The sequence below is a fragment of the Vicugna pacos genome, chromosome 17, assembly GCF_048564905.1.
Source record: "Vicugna pacos chromosome 17, VicPac4, whole genome shotgun sequence".
NCBI lineage: Eukaryota > Metazoa > Chordata > Mammalia > Artiodactyla > Camelidae > Vicugna > Vicugna pacos.
The window spans coordinates 22,918,100-22,942,199 of NC_133003.1; the positions used below are offsets into that span (position 1 = coordinate 22,918,100).

General features: G+C 36.5%; 1 protein-coding gene across 12 annotated transcripts in view; it reads left to right on the forward strand.

Annotated features, from left to right (window-relative positions):
• The window catches only part of DOCK3 (dedicator of cytokinesis 3), a 296,560-nt gene that overhangs the window by 168,900 nt on the left and 103,560 nt on the right, over positions 1-24,100 (forward strand). For 10 of the 12 annotated variants that reach the window (XM_072941347.1, XM_072941354.1, XM_072941349.1 and 7 more), the window contains 3 exons: positions 9,125-9,206; positions 13,903-13,963; positions 15,232-15,379. In XM_072941347.1, coding sequence (XP_072797448.1) covers positions 9,125-9,206; positions 13,903-13,963; positions 15,232-15,379 — 291 coding nt within the window. Of the gene's footprint in view, positions 1-9,124; positions 9,207-11,919; positions 11,977-13,902; positions 13,964-15,231; positions 15,380-24,100 lie in introns of those variants that run through there. The other 2 variants (XM_072941356.1, XM_072941357.1) reach the window with 2 other exon arrangements.

Here is a 24,100-nt window from a genome sequence, read left to right on the forward strand (position 1 = left end):
ATTTTTATCGTTAGAATCGGGAGCCTTATCCTGGGTGAGAGCATAAATCATTAGAGTAAAAACATCTGTTTGTAACTCCCCATGTAACTGATCGTTAAGTTACCATTTAGTTCATTTTCATGAGAAGTGCCTGATTTCTAAAGACCCTACAGGGGCTGTATAATTATAGAAACGCTATTAAAACTTTGAGAATATGTGATAACAGATTTACTCATGCGTCTCTTTTGCTTTAGAGAAAAGGAAAATAATCTGTTTTCTGGGATTTTTTGTCATTCAAGAATCTCTGCTTATTCCATATTAGGCAAAGTATTGCCCTTCTGATCTCTCAGTCTTCTGGGTGGGAATACCATGTACTTCAAACGGACTAGGTGCCATCAACAGAGCTGGAATGGGGCTCGTCATAGAGTTTCTAATCAGAAGGATCAGGGTGCCCCATGTGTGTGATAGGAATCCTGGGAATAGCTCCGTTTCCTTCACCCAGCACCTCTGGGAGCCTGTGCGACTCAGATGCTCACTGTTCATCTCTCGGGCAGGATGTGGTTTGCAGCATTTCCCGGATATAGTTGCCCAGGGATCCCCTCCCCACTTCCACTACAAACTTTTTTTTCCCCAGTGCTCATTTCATAAGATGAAATACAGACAAAGCATGGGCTTTGAAGTCAAACGGCTTCAGATTTGAATTCTAGCCTTACCACTGTACTTTTTTATCTCAAGACAGAAAGGTTTGACTCTCAGTTTCTTCAGAGGTGAAATACCTGTTAAGAAGATTAAATGCAATTAGGCAAGAAAAGAAACACTTTATACAACGCCTGGTACACAAAAAACACTCATTAAGTGGCTGGTGCTGCTGCTGCTGTACCAGAACTGTGTCTCCCAACCATATCTTTTCCCTGAGCTTCAGACTTGGTCTTTCAGCTGCCTGTTTTTTGTTCACCTGCACATCCCAGAGAGATCTTGTATTCAGCATGCACATCTGAACTTTATATCTTCCTCCTTGTATCTTCTCTCGTTGACACTGCCACATTTGGTTAACTGCTAAACCTGTTCAGCTCTGTCCCCTGAATATATCTCACATCCATTCACCTGTGTTGAGTCCCAGAATTGCATCATAGCTTTCCAGAACTACTTATTTTGTCTCTGGAGCATTTTGTACTTTATCAATCTGCTTTCCACACTACAGCCCAAGTGATCTTTCTAAAAAACTATGAGATCAACATGGCTTCTCATATTTGAACCCTCAAGCCTCTGTAAGGCCCATAATGGGGTTTTCCAAACTTGCTGATCATAACAACCAATGGAGACCTTTTTAAAAATACAGATTCTTGGACTCCCTCCAGGAGTTCTTTCCTCTAGAGATTCTGATCCAGAAGACCTGGGATGAGGCACAGGAATCTGCACTTCTAATAAGCTGGCAGGTACTCCTGGTGATAGCCAAGCTTGGTGAACCCTCACATGTAATTAATACCATGGGTTTGCCCACTCTGTGTTGCATGACAATTTTGACCATGCCCTGGCTCTCCAGTGCCCTCTTAACTCATGACCTAAGCTTCCCCATTACCATGCTGCCTCATACTTAAGAGGGTCTGCACTTGGCACACTCTTCTCTTGGTATCCCCTTCTCTTCATCTCTAACTACCCTTTACCAAATGCCAGAAGCCTAGCAATATTGCAAGAATTTGGCCCAGTGTCTCATTTAGAGAGCCTATCCTCATCCCGATGAAGCTTGTCAGCCTCTTTCTGTGCAATTAATTATAGCATTTGCATGTTGTGTTGCAGTTTTGGGTTTATGTATGTCTATCCCACTAGACTCAGAATCTTGAGGAGAGGGACCATTTCATTTGTATATTCCCAGCATCTAGCTCAGTTTTTGGAACATGGTAGGTAGGAGTTCATGAATGCTTGTTGAAAGAATAAAAAGGAGGGAGGAAAGCTGAGAAGAACTCTTAAACTGTACTAGGAGTCATAAAAATGTTCTTTGGAGCCTTGAAGTGTCTCACGGACAGGTAATGGTGAGGAGAGAGGCCTGAGTACGGAGGGTTCCTGCTCTTGTCCTTCCTCCCTGCGTCTAATTCAACCAAAGTATCTCTGTCTTTAAATTTTTCATATGTTGGTGAATAGTGTAAGGTTTTGTTGAAAAGAAGGGAAAAGTTGATTCTAAAAATAAATTTGAAAGCCACAGCACTGATTTGCCTTTATGAAACCCATTTATTCCTTTCTGCTCTTTGTGATTTAGAATGAAATGGGAAAACCTGAAGAACTTGAGAAATAAAGCCAAGGATCTAAATTGGAAAATGCGTCTGTGAGGAAATATTAGAGATTTCCTTATCTGTTGGGTTTTACAGTGTAGTATGGCCTTGGGGCTACTTACTGCTTTCAAGCACCTGGGAGGTTATCATGAGAGAGATGCTAAGTAGTTAGCATCCATCTCCATAGAGGACCAAATGAGAAGCATGAAGATTAAATTGAAAAAGTGGGGAGAATTCCTCTGAATTTATTTGAGAAGCGTGCATATATTTCCAAAGCAGAGTCTTCAGGAAATAGCCTCCTTGAGGATTAGAAACTTTATCTCTGCCTCAGCACCTGGCACAGACTAGCGCCTCATCGTTGGTCACCAAACATTTGCTGTAGGGATGCATGAATTCCCATCAATGGAGAAGTGTATGAAATGCAGTGCCACCCAGGAATTAGAACTCTCATTAAAGCGAGTGATCTTAAAATTAAGACACTATTAGACTTGTCACAGATTCAAATTACGGTTTTCATTTGTAAGAACTTGCTCATATGAAATTAATATAACCTCATATACTGTTCATGCGTAGCTCATCATAAAGACAAGTAAATATAGAGCAGTTCTCTCATAACATTGCTTATTGAAGAGTAAGAATTTAACCATCTCTTTTTTCTCTTGAAAGAATGGGTTTTCTTATCCAGATAAGAGAAAAACTGACTTGTTGTTCTCATATAGAGATGTGGATATTTGTAAGATCTCTGTAAATAAATTTCACTCTTTTGGCCATAGTTCCTTTCACACTTTTGGGAAATAGGAGGAGTTACTGTAGCTCTAGTTGGCAAATAGATTTAGTTAGCATTTATCAAACTATATTTGTGCTGAGTCCATCTCCTTACACAAAGGCAGGTTGTGGGGTCGGAAGTCACCTATCCCGTTAAACTTAAACACAGTATTTTAAGCCTCTGAGAAGTCCTGAGGGTAGAAACCTGGCTGACTGTGTTTAATGTAGTATTTCCCAGCAGTGTTGATCACTTCTTTGCAGAACAGCTGTTGCCAAATCAGGAGCCATTGGTTAGATATTTGCCTTTAAATAGTTTGAATGTTAACAGAAAACAGCATTTATTTATCATACCCATTTATAAAGCTAGCAAAACAGGAAGTAATTTGATGTATACCTACAGTCCTTTGAAATGGAAAAGCAGTTATTTTGAGTTTCACAATTTGTAAAGAAGGCCAGATGAAACCAGATGCAGGAAAGGCTGTAGGAAACGTGAAGCTCAGGTGGGCACTGGAAGAACTGCCCAAGAAGAGACAGAAAACATGGATTTTAGTGAGCATCTGGGAGACTCTGACTGCCACAGCATGCTTGATCTTTCTCGCTCTGTGCTGACCATCTTATTTGCCCGTATTGGCCCATCCATGTTTCTGCACAGTGCGATGGTGATGCTACCCATCCAGTTTATGGTGACTTTTGTCAGCAAGCTTCCATATACCACACAGCAATTCTTAAGGGGATTTCCACTTTATTTCATTCAACATTTATTGAGCACCTGTCTTAGGTTAGCCTCTTGAAAGTACATGAGATATAGCACTAAGCAAAGGTCCTTGTTATTAAAGAGCTTATTCTCTCATGTAAGAGAAAGATAATAGATAAAGAAAGAAAATAATTAGTGTGTGCTATGTACTGTAAAGGAGAGAGAGGATAATGGGGGAGGGGTATTGCTCTTGCTAACATCATCAGAGTTGGCTTCTCTGGGAAACTTGACGTTTGAACTGAGCTACTTGGGCTGAAAGAGTAGCATTCTAGGCAGGAGTAATAGTATGTACAAAGGTCCTAAGGCAAGAGTGAGCTGGACTTGTTCAAGAAACTTACATCTAGGAGACCAGTGTGTGTAGAGAGTAATAAGAAAGGCTCTTGTGAGATGGGGCTATAAACATATGCCGAATGTTCCACATAAGGCCTTGCACATCTTAGAGATCTGATTTTTATTTTATCTGAGAGCAAGAGTAAGCCAAGAAAAGGTTTATTGTTGTTGCTTTTGTTTGTTTGTTGCAACATCTTTAGGAGATACAATTCACACACTGTAGAATTCGTTCATTTAGTGGGTACAGTGACTTTGTATATTGAAGTTGTGCAGACTTTACCACAGTCAATTTTAGAACATTTTCATCACTCCCAAGAGAAATTCCATACCCTTTAAAAGTTACCCTGTTTCCTCCCAAACCCCAAGCTCTAGGATACCACTAATCTGTTTTCTGTTCCTATAGATTTGCCTGTTTTGGACAGTTCCTAGAAATGAGATCATACACTGTGTGGTCTTTTGTGACTGGCTTTTATCACTCAGCATGATGTTTCTGAGGTTCATCTACCTTGTAGCAAGTATCAATACGTCATTCCTTTTTTGACTAAATAATATTCCATTGTATGAATATACTTACCATGTTTTATTAATCTATTCATTTGTTGATGGATATTTTGATTATTTTTACCTTTTGGCTATTATGAATAATAATGCTATGAATGTGCATGTACAAGTGTTTGGGTGGCCATATATTTCCATTTCTCTTGGATATATACTTAGGAGTGGAATTGCTGGATCATATATTAAACTATGTTTAATCTTTTGAGGAATTACCAGATGGTTTTCCAAAGTGGCTGCACCATTTTATATTCCACCAGCAATGTGTGATGGTTCCAATTTCTCTACCTCCTTGCCAACACTTGTTATTATCTGCCTTTTTGATTAAAGTCATTCTAGTAGAAGTGAAGCAGTACCTTCATTGTGGTTTTGATTTGCATTTCTCTAATGGTTAACAATGTTGAACAACTTTTCATATCCTTATTGGCCATTTGTTTATCATCTTTGTAGAAATGTCTATTGAAATCCTTTTATTATTGACTTGTAAGAATTCTTTATAAATTCTATATACAGTCCCTTATCAGGTATATTATTTGAAAATATTTTCTTCCATTCTGTGGATTGTCTTTCCCTTTCTTGATGGTATACATTGAAGCACAACAGTTTCTGATTTTGATATAGTCCAACTTATCTATTTTTTCTTTCATTGCTTTTGCTTTCAGTATCCTAGTCCTGTCTAAGAAACTATTGCTTAAACCCAGGTCATGAAGATGCATGCTTGTGTTTTCTTTTAAGAGTTGTATAGTTTTCACTCATACATTTACATCTGTAATCCATTTTTAGTTAATTTTTATATATAGTGTGAAATAGAGATTCAGCTTCATTCTTTTGCATGTGGATTTACAGTTGTCCCATCATCATTTGTTAAAAATACTATTCTTTCCTCCATGAATTGTGTTGATACCCTTGTATAAAAAAAATCACTTTAACCATATGAAAAGAGATTTTAAGATGGGAAGTGTTATAATTTGATTCACATTTTAAAAGGATAGGTCTTTTGAAGAATGAATTATAGAGAGGCAAAAAGGGAAGTAGAGAGATCAATTGGGAATTTGTTATAGTAATCCCAGCTACAGTCCAGTGGTAGCCTAATCTAGTGGTACTAAAGGAGACAGAGAGATTTATAAAGTTTCAAGATTATTCTTTGGAGAAGGAATTGACTCAACTGAATGTCCTTTTTTCCACTCTCTTCTTGTCCACATGACAACCATAACTTCTACTTTTCCTTACTACATTTTCTTTCAGATGGTCTTGAGAATTTTTCCTGATGTTTTTGGTTGTCTTTTTTTCTTTTTTTTTTTAACTTTACCTTTATGTTCTTAGTTCTTGTTTCTCTGATAAGCCTCAACTTCAGATTACTAAAACTACAGGCTTATTTGTACCTATACATATTGTTTCCTTCTTTACTCTCCTGTGTATTCTTACAGTTCTCTGAGGAGGTAGGAACCTCTTTGGCTTTACCAATTATTTTTTCTCTCTCTGTCTTCAGTATCTCCCCTTCTGCTAGCATTTTTCCTTTGGACTGTAAATGTTCTTAGGTGTAGCCCATCTTTTTTTGAAGTCAAGTTTATTGAATTGTGATTTACATATATATATAATAGAATTCACCTGTTTAATGCAGAGTTTAATGAGTTTTCATAAATCTGTAGTTGGAAAACCACCACCATAGTCAAGAAATGGGCATTTACTACCCCAAGAATTTCCTTTAGGCACGTTAGCAATCACTTCTTGTTCTCCTTCCTCAGTCCTGGCAACTCCTGACCTGATTTCTAGCCCTATGGTGTTACTTTGTATAGAATTTAATGTGAATGGAAACATATAGTAAGTATATGGTCTTCTGTGATTGATTTCTTTCCCTTAGCATAATGCTTTTGAGATTCATGCATATTATTATTAATCTTTGTAGCTTGCTCTTTTTATTGTGAAGTAATATTCCGTTGTATGGATATACCGTTGTGTGGATTATCTGTTCATCTCTGATGAACATTTGGATTCTTTACTGTTTCTGGCTGTTATGAATAAAGCTGTTATAAACATTCACGTACAGGTCTTTGTGTGGACACATGTTTTCATTTCTCCTGAGTAAATAGCTAGGAAGAGAATTATTGGGTCATACAGTAAGTGTATGCTTAACTTTATATAAACTGTCAGGCTGTTTTGCAGGGTACCACTTTGCATTCTCCTCAACAGTTTATGAGAGTTCTAATTGCTCTGCATTCTTGCCAATCCTTGGTAGATTCAATTTTTAATTTTAGCCGTTCCAGTAGGTGTATAGTGATATCTCACTGTGCATTTTAATTTACATTTCTCTAGTTACTAATGATGTTTTCTTGAGCTTACTTGCCATCCCATATAGTCTTTGGAAAAGATCTGTTCAGATTTTTTTGTCCATTTTTTGAGTTGTTACTTATTATTAAGTTCTGAGTTTTTTATATGGTTCCGATACAGTCCTTCCTTAGGTGAGTTTTTGTAAATACTTTTCTTCCAGTCTGTAGCTTGTCTTTTCATTTTCTTAGCAGTGTCTTTCAAAGAGAAGATGGTTTTCATTTTAATAAAGTCCAGTTTGTTATTTTGTTGTGATTCACAGTATTTGCTTAATAATCCAAGATCACAAAGATTTTTCTACTGTGTGCTAAATATGGAAATACAAAAGTGAATAAGATACACAGAGGTACTCGTCTCATTTTTCTTGTATGTATTCTTATAGTTTTATACTTTCAGCTTTTATGTTTAGGACTATGATCAATTCAAGTTAATTTCTTGTAGGCAAGGATCAAGATTCTTTTTTTTTTACATGGATTGTTCAGCACCATTTGTTGAGACTACTGTGCTCCCTTACTGAATTTTGATACTTTTATTGAAAATTAATTGAATATATACATGAGGGTTATCCATCTTTAAACAAAGACTTCCCTCAACTCAACGTGCCCATTTAACTAAAAGTTCATCACTTTCCCCTCTTCACCTCTTCAAAGACTCACTGTTTCTGCTTCCTTATTTCTTACTCTACACACTGATCTCTTTCTCTGTCATTCTGCTAAAATAGTTTTTGCCAGGATCACCAGTGATCTCTGTCCTAACATCCGGTAGACACTGTTTTGTTGTTGTTTCCTGTGATTCCCAATGACCTGGGGCCTCACTGATTCCTCCTTCCTCTTTCAGACACTTTTTTCCCTTAACTAGTATAGCATCTCAATGTCCTGGTTTTTTTTTGTTTGTTTGTTTTTCCGGCCTTTCTGTTTGTCCCTACATATCTACTTCGCTAATTCTTTTAACTATTTCTTAAATATCAGTATCCCCCAGGATTCTAACCAAAGCCCTTTTTTCTTCTCATTCTGTGCATATTTCCTGCTGATTCTCATCTAACCCCCTAGCTGAAGAATCTCAAATTTATATCTGACCCAGATCGTTCCTGAGCTTCATTTCTGCACATTTAACTGCCTGCCAGGACCATGAGCTCTAGGAAGTAAAGTGCCTTGTATATATTGTTTTCACATTTGTGTTCCCATGTTTAGCACAGAGAATTTAATAACTTTGTTGAGTAAATGAGTACATGAACAAACTAAACAACCTGTGCAGTTGATATTATAACACATCTTATAATTCTAATGTAGTATTTAGGGTTGGCCCTTTTACTGATACCTCATATGTGTAAATAGTACATGACTCTGGGCACAGAGGTAAATTACTTTTAGAATCACATACTTCATCTGTGCCATGGCTCAATTTTCCTGTTATAGTTGGTAGAGATCCTTGGGATAAAGAGATGGGAATAAGATCCTGGGGAGGGACAAGATGGAGATAAGAGAGCAAGGAGACATTTCTTCAGATGTTGGAAAAGCACTATTTCTAAAGCATTTCAGTCCAATAATTTCCTTTAGGAATTAACCTGCATTGTTTCGGAAATAAAATATTTTAATGGCTGTATTAAATTCTGATTACAGCTTTAGTTATAGTACATTATTTCTTTTTGACTTTTCACCCAATTTTTGTAAGCCCCTGCAACATTTTTTTCTTAGCCCTAAAATGATTCTCAAAAGTTATATAGGAAAATGTAAACTGGATAATGTAAGCTCTTTTGGACTTAGTATGATGGATATTTTTATGATGATCTATTTGTTCACATCAAAGAATATATGTGCTTCTTATGGGCTTATTATCATACCCAAAGCTTTGAGGGTATTTTGGGAAAATAAAAGATGCAGTCCTCATTGGTGCCCTCAGGGAACACACACTTTTAGAGAGATAAGAGCCACAACTGGCAGATAAACTGCAGCACCTGTTAAGCAGTGTGTAGTCTCTAATGCATGTTGCTTTGCAAGATAGTCTCCTGCCACTAGGCATGTACTTTTGGCCTCGCCTGTCACTTTGAGCTGTTCTGAAGGTGTTTAGGGTTTCTCTATAAATGCCCTTTTTATTTGTTCTGGAGCATGCGGTCCTTTACATTTCTTTGTCTCTCTCTCCTACGTTTCAGTGAGCGGTTTCTGGTGAGACTGAACAAGAATGGTGGGCCAAGGAACCCAGAGAAGATAGAACGAATGTGTGCCCTTTTTACAGTATGTGCAAATTCTCTTTCCCTTCTCTGCTATTGACTCTAACCAGGGTCCTGCTATGTGGATATTGTTGCCCTGGAAACAAGCATTTATTCTTATTTCCCCACATGCTGCGGAGAATAGAACTTGATTTATGTTTCTATCAGGTTTTAATGAAATATTTAAGAAAACTGAAATTAGCTACAGTTTTTATTTGAATTTTCTGTTAAAGAAATACAATCAAGTACCTTTTACTGACACGCATTTTAGAAGCTATTTAATATAATAGATACTTATTATCTGAGAAAAGTCTTTCTTGCTATTCTTATTGAAGACTATGGGGAATTTCTCTTTGTGTAAGTATAGTTTCTATAAAGGCACCCAGCAGATTTACAGCTTTGCAGAGTTTCAGTGAGTTCATATAAATAGAGACAAACTAGGTAGTCCTCCTCTTTCAAATACCAAACAGAGAGTCTTTTCCTGCCATGATCCATACTTTAGTTTTTTCTGATAACCATGCTGTGATTCATGGTCTCTGAGATCATGGACTCATGAGCTCAGAGAAGGCTTGGTAACCTGTTTATTGAAAGGTTCTAAGCCTCATACTCCGTGTGTATTCTTTAAGTTGATTCTGATTTACTAAAATTTTTTTATCCAGTTACAAAACTTAACTGTTCAGCTTTATTTTTTTGAGTAACTAATTTGCTGAAGAAAACAAGACCGTGTCACAATTTTAAACCAGTTTTGACTATTGTGTATTCTTTGATCTGCTTCAGTGATACTGAGCTACATCAAAACCTCTTGAGTGCAGGGAGGTGTGATGGTGTTACAGTGCCACTGCTCTTGTGTGTGATTGATGAATGACAGGTGTTTCAAAGCTTATGGTGTGCCTCTTAAACATAAATGGGACTTACCTAGGGCTGTGATGTGTAACTTTCTCTAAAAGATAAAATTGGATTTGTTTTCTTGACTTTTTTGTTCATTTACTACAACTTTATCTATCAAAACCTCAAATGATGTTACTGCAGAATCAGAAGACAGTTTTACAGGGATAATTTTATTGAAAGCTTTCAAAGCTTAGGAGATAATTCAGGAAGAAAAAGCAGGAAAAGCAGACCCATGAAGGTGGCTAAAGGAGTTGAGATGGTTTAGTCTGGAAAGATCAGTACTCTTCAGTAGGAGAAGAATGAGGGAAAGAATCCACATTGCGGTTGATGGGATTTAGGTTAGAATTTTAGGAGAGAGCCTCTGAAGTAAGAGTGTCTAAACACTGACATGGTTCTCTGGGGGCACCTTTCTGAAACAGTATTAGAGTGAGATGAGATACCCATTTGTCTAGAATGTCTCAGTGACCTTAAGAGATTTTTCTAGATCCTGGTTTTCGATATTATTTGGCTAAAGCAGCAAAAGAAATCTTTGATTCCTTGTTCTTTGGCATTTTGGGAACAGAGCTGTGTGTGTGTACTGTCCTTGAAGATGATGAGTGCAGTCCTTGTCTCTTGAAGAATGAACTTAATTATGACAATATTTGAATGTAATTACAGTAAATCAAAATTTTCATTTAGCAGCATTTTAATTATCTGTATGGGCCCAGAGGCCTAAGCTGTAGCTCCAGCTTTATAAATCAGAGATGCACATAACACTTACAATGTGCGGTTACTCTGCCACAACGGGAAGGCACAAGACTGCTAAAAATACTCACTTTTATAATTCCCTTTGCAGTACAGCCCTGGATTTTTTTTAAAAAAAAGATTCCAAAAATGATTTGAGAAATTTTTTCAAAGCACACAGGATTTTTGAACAAGATGGTGCTAGCCAGGATTTTCATGTTTTACTTTAAGCCATATGAAGTAATAATTTTGATAGAACCTGTTTTCTAATTATCTGAGACTTGAATTCCTCTTGTGAGCCAAAGGCATTCTCCAGATTGGCTATGTGTTACAGAGAAAATGACAGTTGCGGTCAGTGCCACCTGTTAGCTTACCTTAGCATCAAAAAAAGGGAACCATACAAGCAGAGCAGTTCTGCAGGGTTACTCAAGCTGACTTCGGAGCCACATTACAGATGGTCACATTATCCATGCACAGTCCTGTTCTTGGTAAAGCCTGTTTTTTTCTGACCATATTAGATTTCAGAGCTTCCTGTGCAGGAAGAATTTTATCCAAGAAGAGGTGTTTCACATTTATGTGAATGTCTAAATCAGTGAGGATTCTGATGACTTTCATGATTGACAGTGGCTGTGTGTATGAGCATGAGAGAGCACGTCTGTATATTTACTCTTTACTACATATCCAGTGCCTCACACACAGTGCCTGGCAAGTACTAAGGTCTCAATAATGATTTGTTACATAAATAAATGAATATATGTTTATTTTCTGTTATAATTGAGTGACCAACTCAGAAAATGAACTTGTATTGTTTTGCATAAACTAGTTGGCATTGTATCTTTTACATTTATTTGCATTCTTTCACATTTCAAAATAGAATTTTAGGTAGTGATTTCTTGAGATTAAGAATGAACTTGGTTATTGTGTAGCAACATCATTTATTAAAATATTACGTCCTTTTCTGCAGCATGAGAATGAATAAATTGGCTGTGTTTTATATTTGTAAATCCCATTATCTCTACAGGAAAAGGATATAGTCCAGGCACGAGGAAGTGCATTGACTTTTCCATGTTTTAAATGAAACATTAGTAACTGAGCCAAGATGCTGATCCCTGAGTTACTGCCCTCTCTACCCACCAGCTTGGGAATCAACTTCCTAGTTATATAGGATGGAAGGGTATTACCCAGTGAGTAAATCTAAATTCAAACCCTGCTCACCAGATGAATGGTAGATGAATCAGCTCTCTTCCCTTCTTAGTTTTACAGGTTTTGTGACATAGATAGCCACACTTGGTACTTAGAGAGTGTATGTTTAGTAACTCTGTGGTAACTGTGTTTAACCATGTACTTATATTTAATAAGATAGCTTTTACATGGACCTCTGACATTAAAATTATGTAGAACTCACAAATAATAATTTTACTTAAATGATTTTCTTGTACTGATTATTATCATCTTATTTTTATTGACCTCAAATAAATATCACAGAGAATTCTGGGTACCATGTACAACATGGTCAGAAAGAGCCCCTGCCTATCCACTTAGAAAATACTGTAAGTTATATTTAAGGCTTCTTCCTTTTAGTCACTTGAACAGAGCCAAGGGAGAGGTCCCATGCTCTTGTGTATAACCCATATGGTTAGTGTTTAGTCATCTTTGGTAACTGGCTTGAATTATTTAGGTATATGGGAATTTATAATTATACTAATCATTTGATAGTTTGGATTAACACAATTCAAGCTATGTAGAAGGAACCATTTCACTTTGAAATGTGCCAAACATTTATATATCCTTCAGTAATAGACATGTTTCAATCTCCAAAATTACATTAAAATGGTAATCTGGTTTTAAATTTGTTTGTATTTTAGTAGCCATCTTAATGTGTCAAAATACAGTGGTGTTTTGAGGATATCATTTTAAATGAAAGGAATTAGTGAAATAGAGCCTAAAACATCTTTTTTCAATATCAAAAGACAACTTTCATGTAAAAATATATTGTTTTGATTCCAGAGATACCGATTTATGTTAAATTATTTTGTAACCTATTTCATTATCAGCATAGTTCATTATTCCATCAAGAATTCGGCAAGATAGTATAACCATCTAGAATCTGAAAGCTTCAATTTCCCCATTACACATTATTTTTTAATGTCTCCTTTTCTTTCATATACCCAGGACAAAGGAATCTTTTCCTAGAAGCAAAAGGGAAATCACAGGAACCTATCCCTTTAAGGGCAGAGGTTACTATATCAGTCATCATTAATTCATAACAATGGCTGAGAGTGAGCAGCAAACTGATGACCTGGTAAAAAGTCTGAAATAGAATACGTGTTAAAGGGGGTTTTATTATTTCATGTATAACATGTTAAACAAAGTTTAAATATATACTCAAACATTTTATTTCAAAATGTGTTCTAAACATAAATAACTCAATATGTAAAATTATTTTCATAACTCTCGTTTTAAAAGCTGCTGATTCTGGATCAGATTTATGTACTTAAAGAAGGCCCTTAAAGTTTTCCAGATAGTTATTTTTAGCTTTATACTTAAGTACAAATGATATATATCCGAATTTAAAAGTGGGAGATCGAATTATTGAGGTTTCACTAAAATCAAATTAATCTCTTTTCAAGGGAACATATCTAGTGTATAATAATCTTTTGTGGACAACAGAATAAGTGTAAAATTAGTAGAAAATAAAACTTTCAGAAATTCAGTCATTAAAGAACTCTTTAATGTTTTCCCATTTTTTTCTGTAGTAAAAATTTCTTTTATTACAAAATGTTTTTGTGTGATATTAGAATAAACATGGATAAGGCAATATCATGACAATTTCTAATGTGGGAAGTTTCGTAGCTATTTGTTAGGTGGTCTAAATAAAAGCTGGAAAAAATTGTCAGTAAAATAAACTTTCAAAGACATATAAGATATCCAAACTTTTACTGCAGGAATCTTATAAACACTAAACTGCTATATGCCTTAATCCCCTTCCCAGACCTTTAACATATGCTAAAAAGCGACAAAAGCAAACCATTGTGAGGTTCGAAATGGAATTTTAATTATTTTCTGTGTATTTAATGCCTTAATTTACTTATTTTTTTCTCTTTTCTTAGGATCTGAGCAGCAAAGATATGAAGAGAGATTTATATATAGTTGCCCATGTGATACGCATAGGTACGGTCCACTTTATCCATTCACATGACTAAGACCAGCCCAGCTTGAGATGAGTATCTACTGTGTATGCCCTTTGTTGTCTCCCTCACTCTTACCTGTTACTTCAGGACTCAGCGTTAGCATCCAGCTGGTATCAGAGCTCTACCTTAAGTTCATCTGCTGTAGTAGCCGAGTTTGATATAAATGAATTCATTTTTTTCTCACTTGAAATTTTCTGCTTTGTATTTGTTTTTGGACCCATACTCTTTATTTCAAGTGGTCTGCTTTTTGACATTCTCTCCATCTAATGCCCTGTCTCTGTGCTAGCCCTCTGCTTCAGAGATCTTATAACAAGTTTCTCAGGTTGCCAGCTCAATAGTGAATGGCCTTTGCTATGTTTTGTATCCAAAAGTATATATCTATGCTATTTTCCACAAAATTAGAGTTTCTGTCATTACTACAGTAGATGGATGGTATCTCACTTCTCCCCCACCCAAGATGAAAAAAAGGTGATTTTTTACTACCTGTGGTCCATTTGTCCAGTCTTATTTCAAGTTTCTGACATAATTTGGGGGCCTGAGACTAACCAAGTCTTCCTTAATAGATTTGGGTTCTGGCATGTCTTGGACATTTTTGTCAAAGAGTATTTTTAATCCTTTGCCAACAAAACAATTTTGCTGTACTTTTCTTTTTTGTTTTGCCACACTTAATAAAGCATTTGTTGAGGTTCCAGTCTTGCATTTGCAAGTCTTCTTGCAGTTGTAGGCACGGCCTTAGTAAGCAGCTCAGAGAAGCTCCCATCCACTTTATGAGACTATTCTCACTCCCACAGTGGTTTGGGAACAGCTTTGACAGCAGAATTTGGTTAGAAGAATAGCACGTTGCCCTCCTTATCTGTGTATATATAGTTTTTACCTGGCAGCTAAAATACTAAACTGTGTATCTTTAATATGTCTAAGAAGTTTATATCTATTAGCACACTGGTTTTTCTAAGAAATTCATGAAACCACTGTTTTATTCTCATATGATTAATAAATGGACTGTTGGTGTTGAGGTGGGTGGTGAGATTAATTGAATGTGGTGCAAGGGAAGAGCCCTGGCCAGAGGCTTGTTTGGCATTCCTCCACATAAATATCCTTGCATCTTTAGGTGGCTTTCTTTGTCTTTAGTCTCCAATTCAGAAGATCTCTAAGGTGCCTCTAGCTCTGGCATCCTTGCATGGCAATTCAGTGATGCTGTAGAGGAGCATGGAGTTCTCGGTCTGACTGGTGTTTTCTGCTGTGCTCCAGGCCGGATGCTCCTGAATGACTCCAAGAAGGGCCCTGCTCACCTGCACTACCGGCGACCATATGGCTGTGCGGTCCTAAGCATCCTGGATGTCCTGCAGTCGCTCACAGAATTAAAGGAAGAAAAAGATTTTGTTCTTAAGGTTTACACGTGAGTAATAGACATCAGAAATATTATCTGCAACATAAGACATCCCCAGCACTGCCCTTAAGAGTAGCATTTCTTGAGCTTTGCAGGGCAAAGAATCATCAGGATATGTAGGATAGGGAATTTTTTGAAAATGCAAAGATTTCCATCTAAGATTTGGGGTGGGGCCCAGGCAACTGAATTTTTAATAAACTTGCCAGGTGATTCTGAAGCCTCTGAACTTGGAACTTTCTGTTCCAAAGTAAAAGTCTGGTAGTACACATTTCCTCTTCTATGTAAGACTAACCAACCTTATTTAAAGGAAAGCCAAAAATCTCGTTTCTCATGTGTCTTGGATATAAAAGAGTCATCTATGTCTAATACTTGCCCACCAACTATTGTAACTGAGCTAGCTACTGATGTAGATTGCTTCAAAGAATGATCATGAGTCAGGTTGTCCTGTCTTTGTAGAAAAGTCAGTTTTTCTGAGATGCTGAGGTTTCACTCTTGATTTCTGCCACCACAGATCTATAAGTCACATCTAGCCAAGCATGGCATTATTTTCAGTGTTCATTAGCCAGGGGATCTGCAGTGTGTATCCTCCTGACTCTTGTTAAGCAATAGAAAAAAACACAAAAAAGAAACAGAATCCAAGTATATTATCTGTCTTTGCTTCTAGAGACTGAAAACATGCTCAGTGGTGAGTTCAGTGAGTTTTTAAAGCAAGTATATTTCTGTGAGAATTTTTTAAAAAACATCTGTCCTCTTTTGGTTTTAACTCAATATTGGTTTTGCAAATTAAATCTAACACCGTCAATCACCAGGTTAATATATCTTCACCATAGTATTTGTGGGTATTTTTCTCTATTATCTGTTCTGTCTGATTCAGTCGTCACGTGAACTAAATTCACAACTGTGCTTAATTTGGTCTTTGTATAATCAACCACATTTCGTTAATTTTAAAATAAAAGCCCAAATCGCCATATTAACCTGTTTTGCTTTAAACTCTGTTTTCTTCAGAGTTGTGTACTTGATGGGAGGAGGATCTTCCTTTGGAACAATAACTTACAGAGGAAATCTGGGTGGATTTTCTCTTCCTTTGATGCATCAGTCACAGACTCTTTCCGTACACCAAATCTCTTCAATGATGGGTGTTGGGACCTGCTTCTTGATACAACTTCCTCCCTTTGAAAAGGACTAAACAGAAATTGAGGATCATCATCATTATCATCTTACTCTACTGTATTCTTAACAAGGGCAGGGGCTTTATACAGTACTCCAGAATTGCATCTCTTTGCATATATCAGCTGTTCCTTGCTTCAGTGCAACTTCTCCTTGCAGATAGGGGCTTGCACAGCATCCCTCTTGAAATCATGCTGTCAAGCTTAACTGGCCTAATTGCTTCTAAAACAACAGCTTTCAGTACCAACATGTCACTCCATAAGAAGTGGGATTCATGTGTAGCATTTTCTTAGCTTCTTCCTCTGAGCTGTGTCTAATGTATCAGTTCTAAAAAGCCAGAGAAAGATGTTTTTATAGAGAAGAAAGTTTAAAAAAAATTTTTGAAGGACTAACAGTTAAAATGTAGGATAATTTTTCCACTTGACAATACTAACAGACTTTCACAGAGACTTCCAACTGCATGTTTGTGAAATTGATTTTGTATTGTATGGAATTTCTCTATGATTAGTATTTTAAATCCACATTAGCACAGTGAATCCAGCCCTCAGGGGAAGTAATAGTTTCCAGTAAGTTTAAGGGGACATGTTTGATTGAATTGGAAGCTTAAAAGGTTTACTAATTGCTACTGAAAGTGCTTTAACCTCTGCTAGGACAGAATTTTGAAATCTTTTATATAGTTTTAATCAATGAACTGGCAAAATATCTCATTAGTTATTGACATTCTCATCATTTCTTTCATTATTTAGAGTCAATCTCAAGCCTCAGGCCCCTGTACGTCTTTTGCCATGATCACTTCTCTGGCTTTATAGACATTTAATATCATGTATTGGGAAGGCACCACATCCTTTTAAGAAAATCGCAGCAGGAAGCTGAGGCGTAAAAATTATGTTCCTTTTTAATGAGCCAGAAGCCTTAAAAATCACAAATAAATAACCACTATATGAAGTTCATCCTGATGTAGATATCTTGTATTTCCTCTTGACCAGAGGGACAAGGGTCACAAGCAGGTGCAAGGCTTGCTGAACCTGGAGCCTAGAACATGAAAGGACAGGAATGCCAAGAAGCTAAAGCCAGCCTTGGAGTGGGGTGGGGGGTGTCCATAAATAATTCATGTGACCAAATGTAAGATGCCTCTGAATATGTGATGACCACTGTCCAACTTAGAATGAAACAAGTGCAAACAAACATTTTTAGGCCAACCTACTGAAACAGGTAACTACTTAGAATATTAAATTTATCACTTTAGTTATATTTTAAATTATGTAGACTGTGTATTACGCATTATGAACTTAATCAACTATGTTATGTAAAATTGAGAAGTATTGCTTATTCTCCACTCTCGGATATTATAGGAAGACTTCATTCAAATTCTTTATGTGCAATCATGCCATCAGGTCTTTGTCATCATTAGAACCATTTTCTGAGTCATCTGACAACAGTTTTCCAAGGTACATTATTTTCAGTTTCATCAAGTTGATTTTGGTACATTGCTCCTTGATGATGCTTTCACTGGAAGTTCATCATGAGGCCCAATTACATATTTGCTGAACAGTTGGACACTTGATGTTTCTTTGTTTTCGTTTGTCCTGTAGTCCCATGTATGTGACTTTAATGATACAGCTACTGTGATGCTTTTAAGGTGAGTTTTACAGTAATATCCAACACTTCAATTTGGAGGTTACACCCAAGGATAATTACTAAATCTGTGTAGTTTTGCTCTTTAAAAACTTTTTTAACCAATTCTGTCAGGTAAACTTTATAAGCCTCTAAAACTTGCATTGATTGAACTTATTTCAGGAAAATGTAACTTACCCAAACAAAGCTGTGATATTCGAAATAAAGGGATTCAGCAAAACAGCACGGTACTGGCACAATAACAGACATGTAGATCAATGGAACAGAATAGAGAGCCCAGAAATAAACCCACAGACTTATGGTCAATTATCTTTGACAAAGGAGGCAAGAATAAACAATAGAGAAAAGAGAGTCTCTTCGGCAAGCAGTGTTGGGAAAACTGGACAACCACATGTAAATCAATGAAGTTAGAACACTCCCTCACACCATACACAAAAATAAACTCAAAACTGTTTAAAGATTTGTAAGATCAGACACTATAAACCTTCTAGAAGAAAACACAGGCAAGACATTTTCTGACAGAAATCTTAGCAGTGTTCTCCTAGGGCAGTCTAACAAGGCAATAGAAATAAAAGCAAAAATAAACAAATGGGACCTAATTAAATTTATAAGATTTTGCACAGCAAAGGAAACCATAGCAAAACAAAACAACTACCTACAGAATGGGAGAAAGTATTGGCAAAAGATATGACTTACAGAGGCTTAATTTCCAAAATATATAAACACTCTTACAACTTAATAACAAAAAAACAAACAACCCAATCCCAAAATGGTCAGAAGACCTAAACAAGCAATTCTCCAATGAAGACATACAAATGGCCAGTAGGCGCATGAAAAAATGCCCAATGTCATTAATTATCAGAGAAATGCAAATCAAAACTACAGTGAGGTATCACCTCACACCAGTCAGAATGACCATCATTAAAAAGTTTACAATGCTGGAGAGGGTGTGGAGAAAAGGGAACCGTCCTACACTGTTGGTGGGAATGTAGCTTGGTACAGCCATTGTGGAAAACAGTATGGAGATTCTCCAAAAAACTAAAAATAGACTTACCATATGATCCAGCAATCCCACTCCTGGGCGTATATCTAGAGGGAACTCTAATTCGAAAAGATACATGCACCCCAATGTTTATAGCAGCACTATTTACAATAGCCAAGACACGGAAACCTAAATATCCATCTACAGAAAGATAAAGAAGTTGTATATTTATACAATGGAATACTACTCGACCATAAAAAAACAATAAAATAATGCCATGTGCAGCAACATGGATGGACCTGGAGATCATCCTTCTAAGTTAAGTAAGCCAGAAAGAGAAAGAAAAATACCATGTGATATCACTCATATGTGGAATATGAAAAAAGAAGACACTAATGAACTTACCTACAAAACAGAAACAGATTCACAGACTTAGGAAACAATCTTATGGCTACCAGGGGGAAAAGGGGTGGTAAGGGATAAATTGGGAATTCAAGATTTGAAAATATTAACTAGTATATATAAAATAGATACACAACAAGTTCATACTGGATAGCACAGGGAGCTATATTCAATATCTTGTAGTAACCTATAATGAAAAAGAATATGAAAACAAATACATGTGTGTATATGTATGACTGAAACATTATGCTGTACACCAGAAATTGACATTGAAAACTAACTAGACTTCAATAAATAAATTAATAAATAAAATTAATCTTTCATTTAATCTGTAATGATTCAAAAACAGCAATAACAAAAAGTACTAGAAATAGAAGCCATATCACAGGCTTTATAGAACATGTTATTTTTAAAGTATCTATTCTTTATGGTCAACATTTAGTTTCTATTGCTGTTGGGTTATTATAATGTTAATAAGGGTACAAATCAGATTTAAAGGCTCCATTGATATTTTTATTAGTAAAAATTTAGACATTTCACATTTCTGTCCTAAAGGAAACCCTAATATAAATAAATGCAGGAGGTATAATCATTCATCACAAAGGTGCATGTAAGAATATAGACCATACAATACAAAAGCTGCTATAAAAGTGCATTTTAAAAATCATAAAGCGTAGAGCAAAGGACAGTAGAAAGCCTGTATCAGTTATAATGAGAAATATAGTTGAGATGAAAAAAAATCCCATTAGGTAAAAATTTCCAAAACAGAGGCAAAAACCAAAACTCACCTATATATTAATAAGTGACTTAGAAGTATAATAAGACACAAAAAATTAAGAATAAACAGGCTAAGTATAATAATTAAATACAAACAAAATGAAAACAAATGTCAAAATAATGATGAAAAATAAACTGTAAAATGAAAGGTATGAAATGAGTATACTGTATAAGAAGTATCAGGGATTGACAGGAAAAAAAACACACGCACACTGTAAAGTTAAATTTACTTTCCTGTTTCATCCTCCAGGAACACGTGTTCTCATGGGAAGCAGAGGGGCCCAGATAGGCACAGACATAACACGTCACAGCCTCACTCACTCCCTCAACCCCACAAGCCATAGCAGAACCTGTGCCTGATACTTGGTCTCTACAGAGTAGGGGGTGAATACACTGCTACCCTTAAATTTAGCTCCACACCCCATTCTGGAGATGTTTACCTAAGAGTTCATGTTCTTAAGTTAAAGAAGTGTTGACCAGACTTACTTTTAACGTACCTACCTTCTCAACTGGAGAAAGAAAGCAGAGTGAGAAGCCCAGGTGTCCCTGCCAACATCTCTGCCTCCAACTCACCAGTGTTCCAGAAAGCTCTTTTTTCCCCCTCCGCAAGGATAGAAAGAGCACTTTATACCAATACAAGGTGGAATTTATAGTGAAGATCTGATTGTTGTGACCTTTGCATGTAATAATGAGTCAAAATTATTGTATCCAGTTTATTAGAAATACAAGATAAAAGTACAATAAAAGCAAGAGATTTTAATATGCCTCTTGACAGGTAAGGCAAAAATTAAGGATGGAGATAAATATCTAAATCAGATAAATAAATCTGACTTAGGAAAGAATCTGAATAAGGTTGGTGTGACAGGTAATAACAGCATCATTGAGCATTCATCGTGGGCTGTTATTACCTCTTTTGTTTACAGATAGGGAAACAGGGCACAGAGTGGTGAGGCGCGTGCCTGAGAAGCCTTGTTAAGAGGCTCTTAGCCACTTGCTCTCCTACCTCTAAATAGGGTGAGCATAATTTATCATCTAAATCAGGAAGCTCTCATCAAATGGGGTGCTGTTGATGCCAGGACAGTAAATGTGACTGGAGTATCCCAGTCACCAGGCTGGGGTCCTTCCAGCTCTAAAAAAAAAAATTTGCCCAACAAACAAAATACAACTTTTCCAGTGCCCACGGAACATTTACAAAAATTATTCATAGAAAAAATTTCCATAAATTCCACAAAGTACAAGCCACACTCTGATCACAGTGCGATTAGCGTATTAGTCATCCAGAAGGGAAAAACCTTGCAATCATCCTGATATTAAAAAAGATACAAGATAAACGTCAACCTTCATTCCCAATTATTTAGCAATTTCAGCTTAGTAAACTAAGAATAAAAATGCCATTTGTTGCAGTTCAAGGAGGCTAATGGATATCAGTAGATCGGTTCCAAGATCAGAATATTGAATATAGATTAAAAATGGATGTACCAGTGTAGAGTCACACAGGTATAAATTTGTGGTGTGTGTACATAATATGTGTGTGTGTGTGTATGATATATTATAGATGCAGTATAGACAAATGTGACACCTTTATTTGCAACAAAACTTAAATTTGAGATCATAGTTTACATATGTGAGCCACATTCATTTCCTATGGCTCTTGTGACAAATTACCACAAATTGGATGGTATAAAACAATAGAAATTTACTCTCATAGTCTGGAGTCCAGAAGTCCAAAATCAGTATGCCAGCAGGACAACACTCCTTCATGAGGCTTTAGACTAAAATATGTTCTTTGCATCTTCCAGCTTCTGGAGGCCATCATGCCTTGACTTGGGCCTTCATCACTCCAGTCTGTTTCTGTGGTCACATTGCTGCTGCTTCTCCTGTCTGTATCTTTTCTTGTGTCTGTCTTAAATCTGTTATTGAACATGGGCTTGCCCAGATAATCCAGGGTGATCTCATTTTAAGATCCTCAATTTAATTACGTCTGCAAAGACACTTTTTCCAAATAAGGAAACATTCACAGGTTCCAGGGATTAGGATGTGGACATATCTTTTTAGGGCCTACTATTCAACCCACTGTAACTTGTGAATAACATTAACCATGAATTAGAAAGACTTTTAAAGTCTGGCAATGCAGAGATTGTGTGCTTTCTGCAAACAGGTTGGTCCCAAAAGAGGGAAGAGGCAGAACTGAGACGTTCATGTTAGGTCCTTCTAGAAGCACTGGCAAAAGAAGTCACTCCTTTTTCCAGGAAAGTGATGGGTGAGGTAGAAGTGTTACTCATGGAAGCGCTTAACCATCTAGAAAGAGGAGTAAAAGTAAATATTCCTGCTAAAGCACTATAATTATATTTATATATATGCTATTTGTCTTCCTTTTAAATTGACTGTATTAAAATAAACATGTATAAGTTACAAATTTTTCAGAAATGAAAAGGCAGTTTCTCATGGCCCATGAAAGACCATCCAGAATGAATCAGATTAGTTGATCTGTGTCAGCTTGGTCTTAGAGACTGTTCATCTGGGCCACTTTTATAGAAATGTATGCTATTTTTCTTCATCCTTCTCAGTGCTTCTCTCTTCTTTTACACTACAAGTGAGGATGGCATAAACCAGTTGTCAGCATCAGTAGTGTTCCTAAATATGTAGATTGTTGCTTATTTTCTAGATTATTAGGACTTTCAGTCAAATAAAGGCAACATAAATCAGGTCATGCCCCAGGAAAAAGAATTTTAATATGAATTATTTGCACTAAATTAAGTTTTAAGCTGTGGTCAAAACAATACATGCATACAGTTAGATGAAGTTAGACAGAATGGGAATGCTGACTGACATCAGGGAGACAAGTACCCTGCAGCCTGATTAGGAGTCAGGCTTTCAGGGTCACAGTACTCCGCAGCTTCTTCCTCTCTGGCCGCCCATCCCGGCCCTGCTTTGGGGACAAGACAGACCTATGTTTAGACTACAGCTTCAACACACTCTCCTCATGTGTAAAATGAACATGATAATTCCTGTCTTACAGAATTATGAGAATTAAGTGAAATAAAATATGGGAAAATACCCCAGTCATATCCTGCCTATAGTAGGCATTCTTCTAAAAATGCAAACTTAAAGATCGTACAAATAACAGTTTAAAATTTCTTGAATACTCTCTTGTGTTGCCCATCTTGGAGAAAGATGAGAAGAAAGTTGGGTGAATACCTACAAGAAACACAGAAATCAAGAAGATAAGGAGGTAGTAGGGAAATGGGGCACAGTAACCTGTGCTCTAGTACATGAGTAAATGAGAAGAGTATTCTGAACCCTCTTTGTTGAGCAGAACCTGTACACCTGCTCTGGTGCTTTAGAATCCAAAAACCTCTCATCCTTCTATGTTATTCATTGAGTAAAATCCCTGGACATGCAGTGGTTGAAGTACTACTTCATTGCCTGTGCTGGTTGTCTCCTCTGTGGGGAAAGTGCCACAGAGACACACAGACCTCTTTCAGGTGACAATCCCTCATGCATCTTATGATTGAGGAAAACTATCAAAATCAGTAATCATGCTCTAAATATTAATTTGATTGAATATAACATCATCATGCCTCATTATAATCACAACTCATTTGGTTAATAAATGCTTACATTTATAATTTGTCCTTACAAAATATCCTAGTGATTGGTTAAAATATGCTGATAACACTACATCCACTCAGTTTCAGATGATTTGAGTAGCTCCCTTGCATTCTGGAAAGGGAAATAATTGAAAAGCCAGTGAGGAGGTAGGTGAT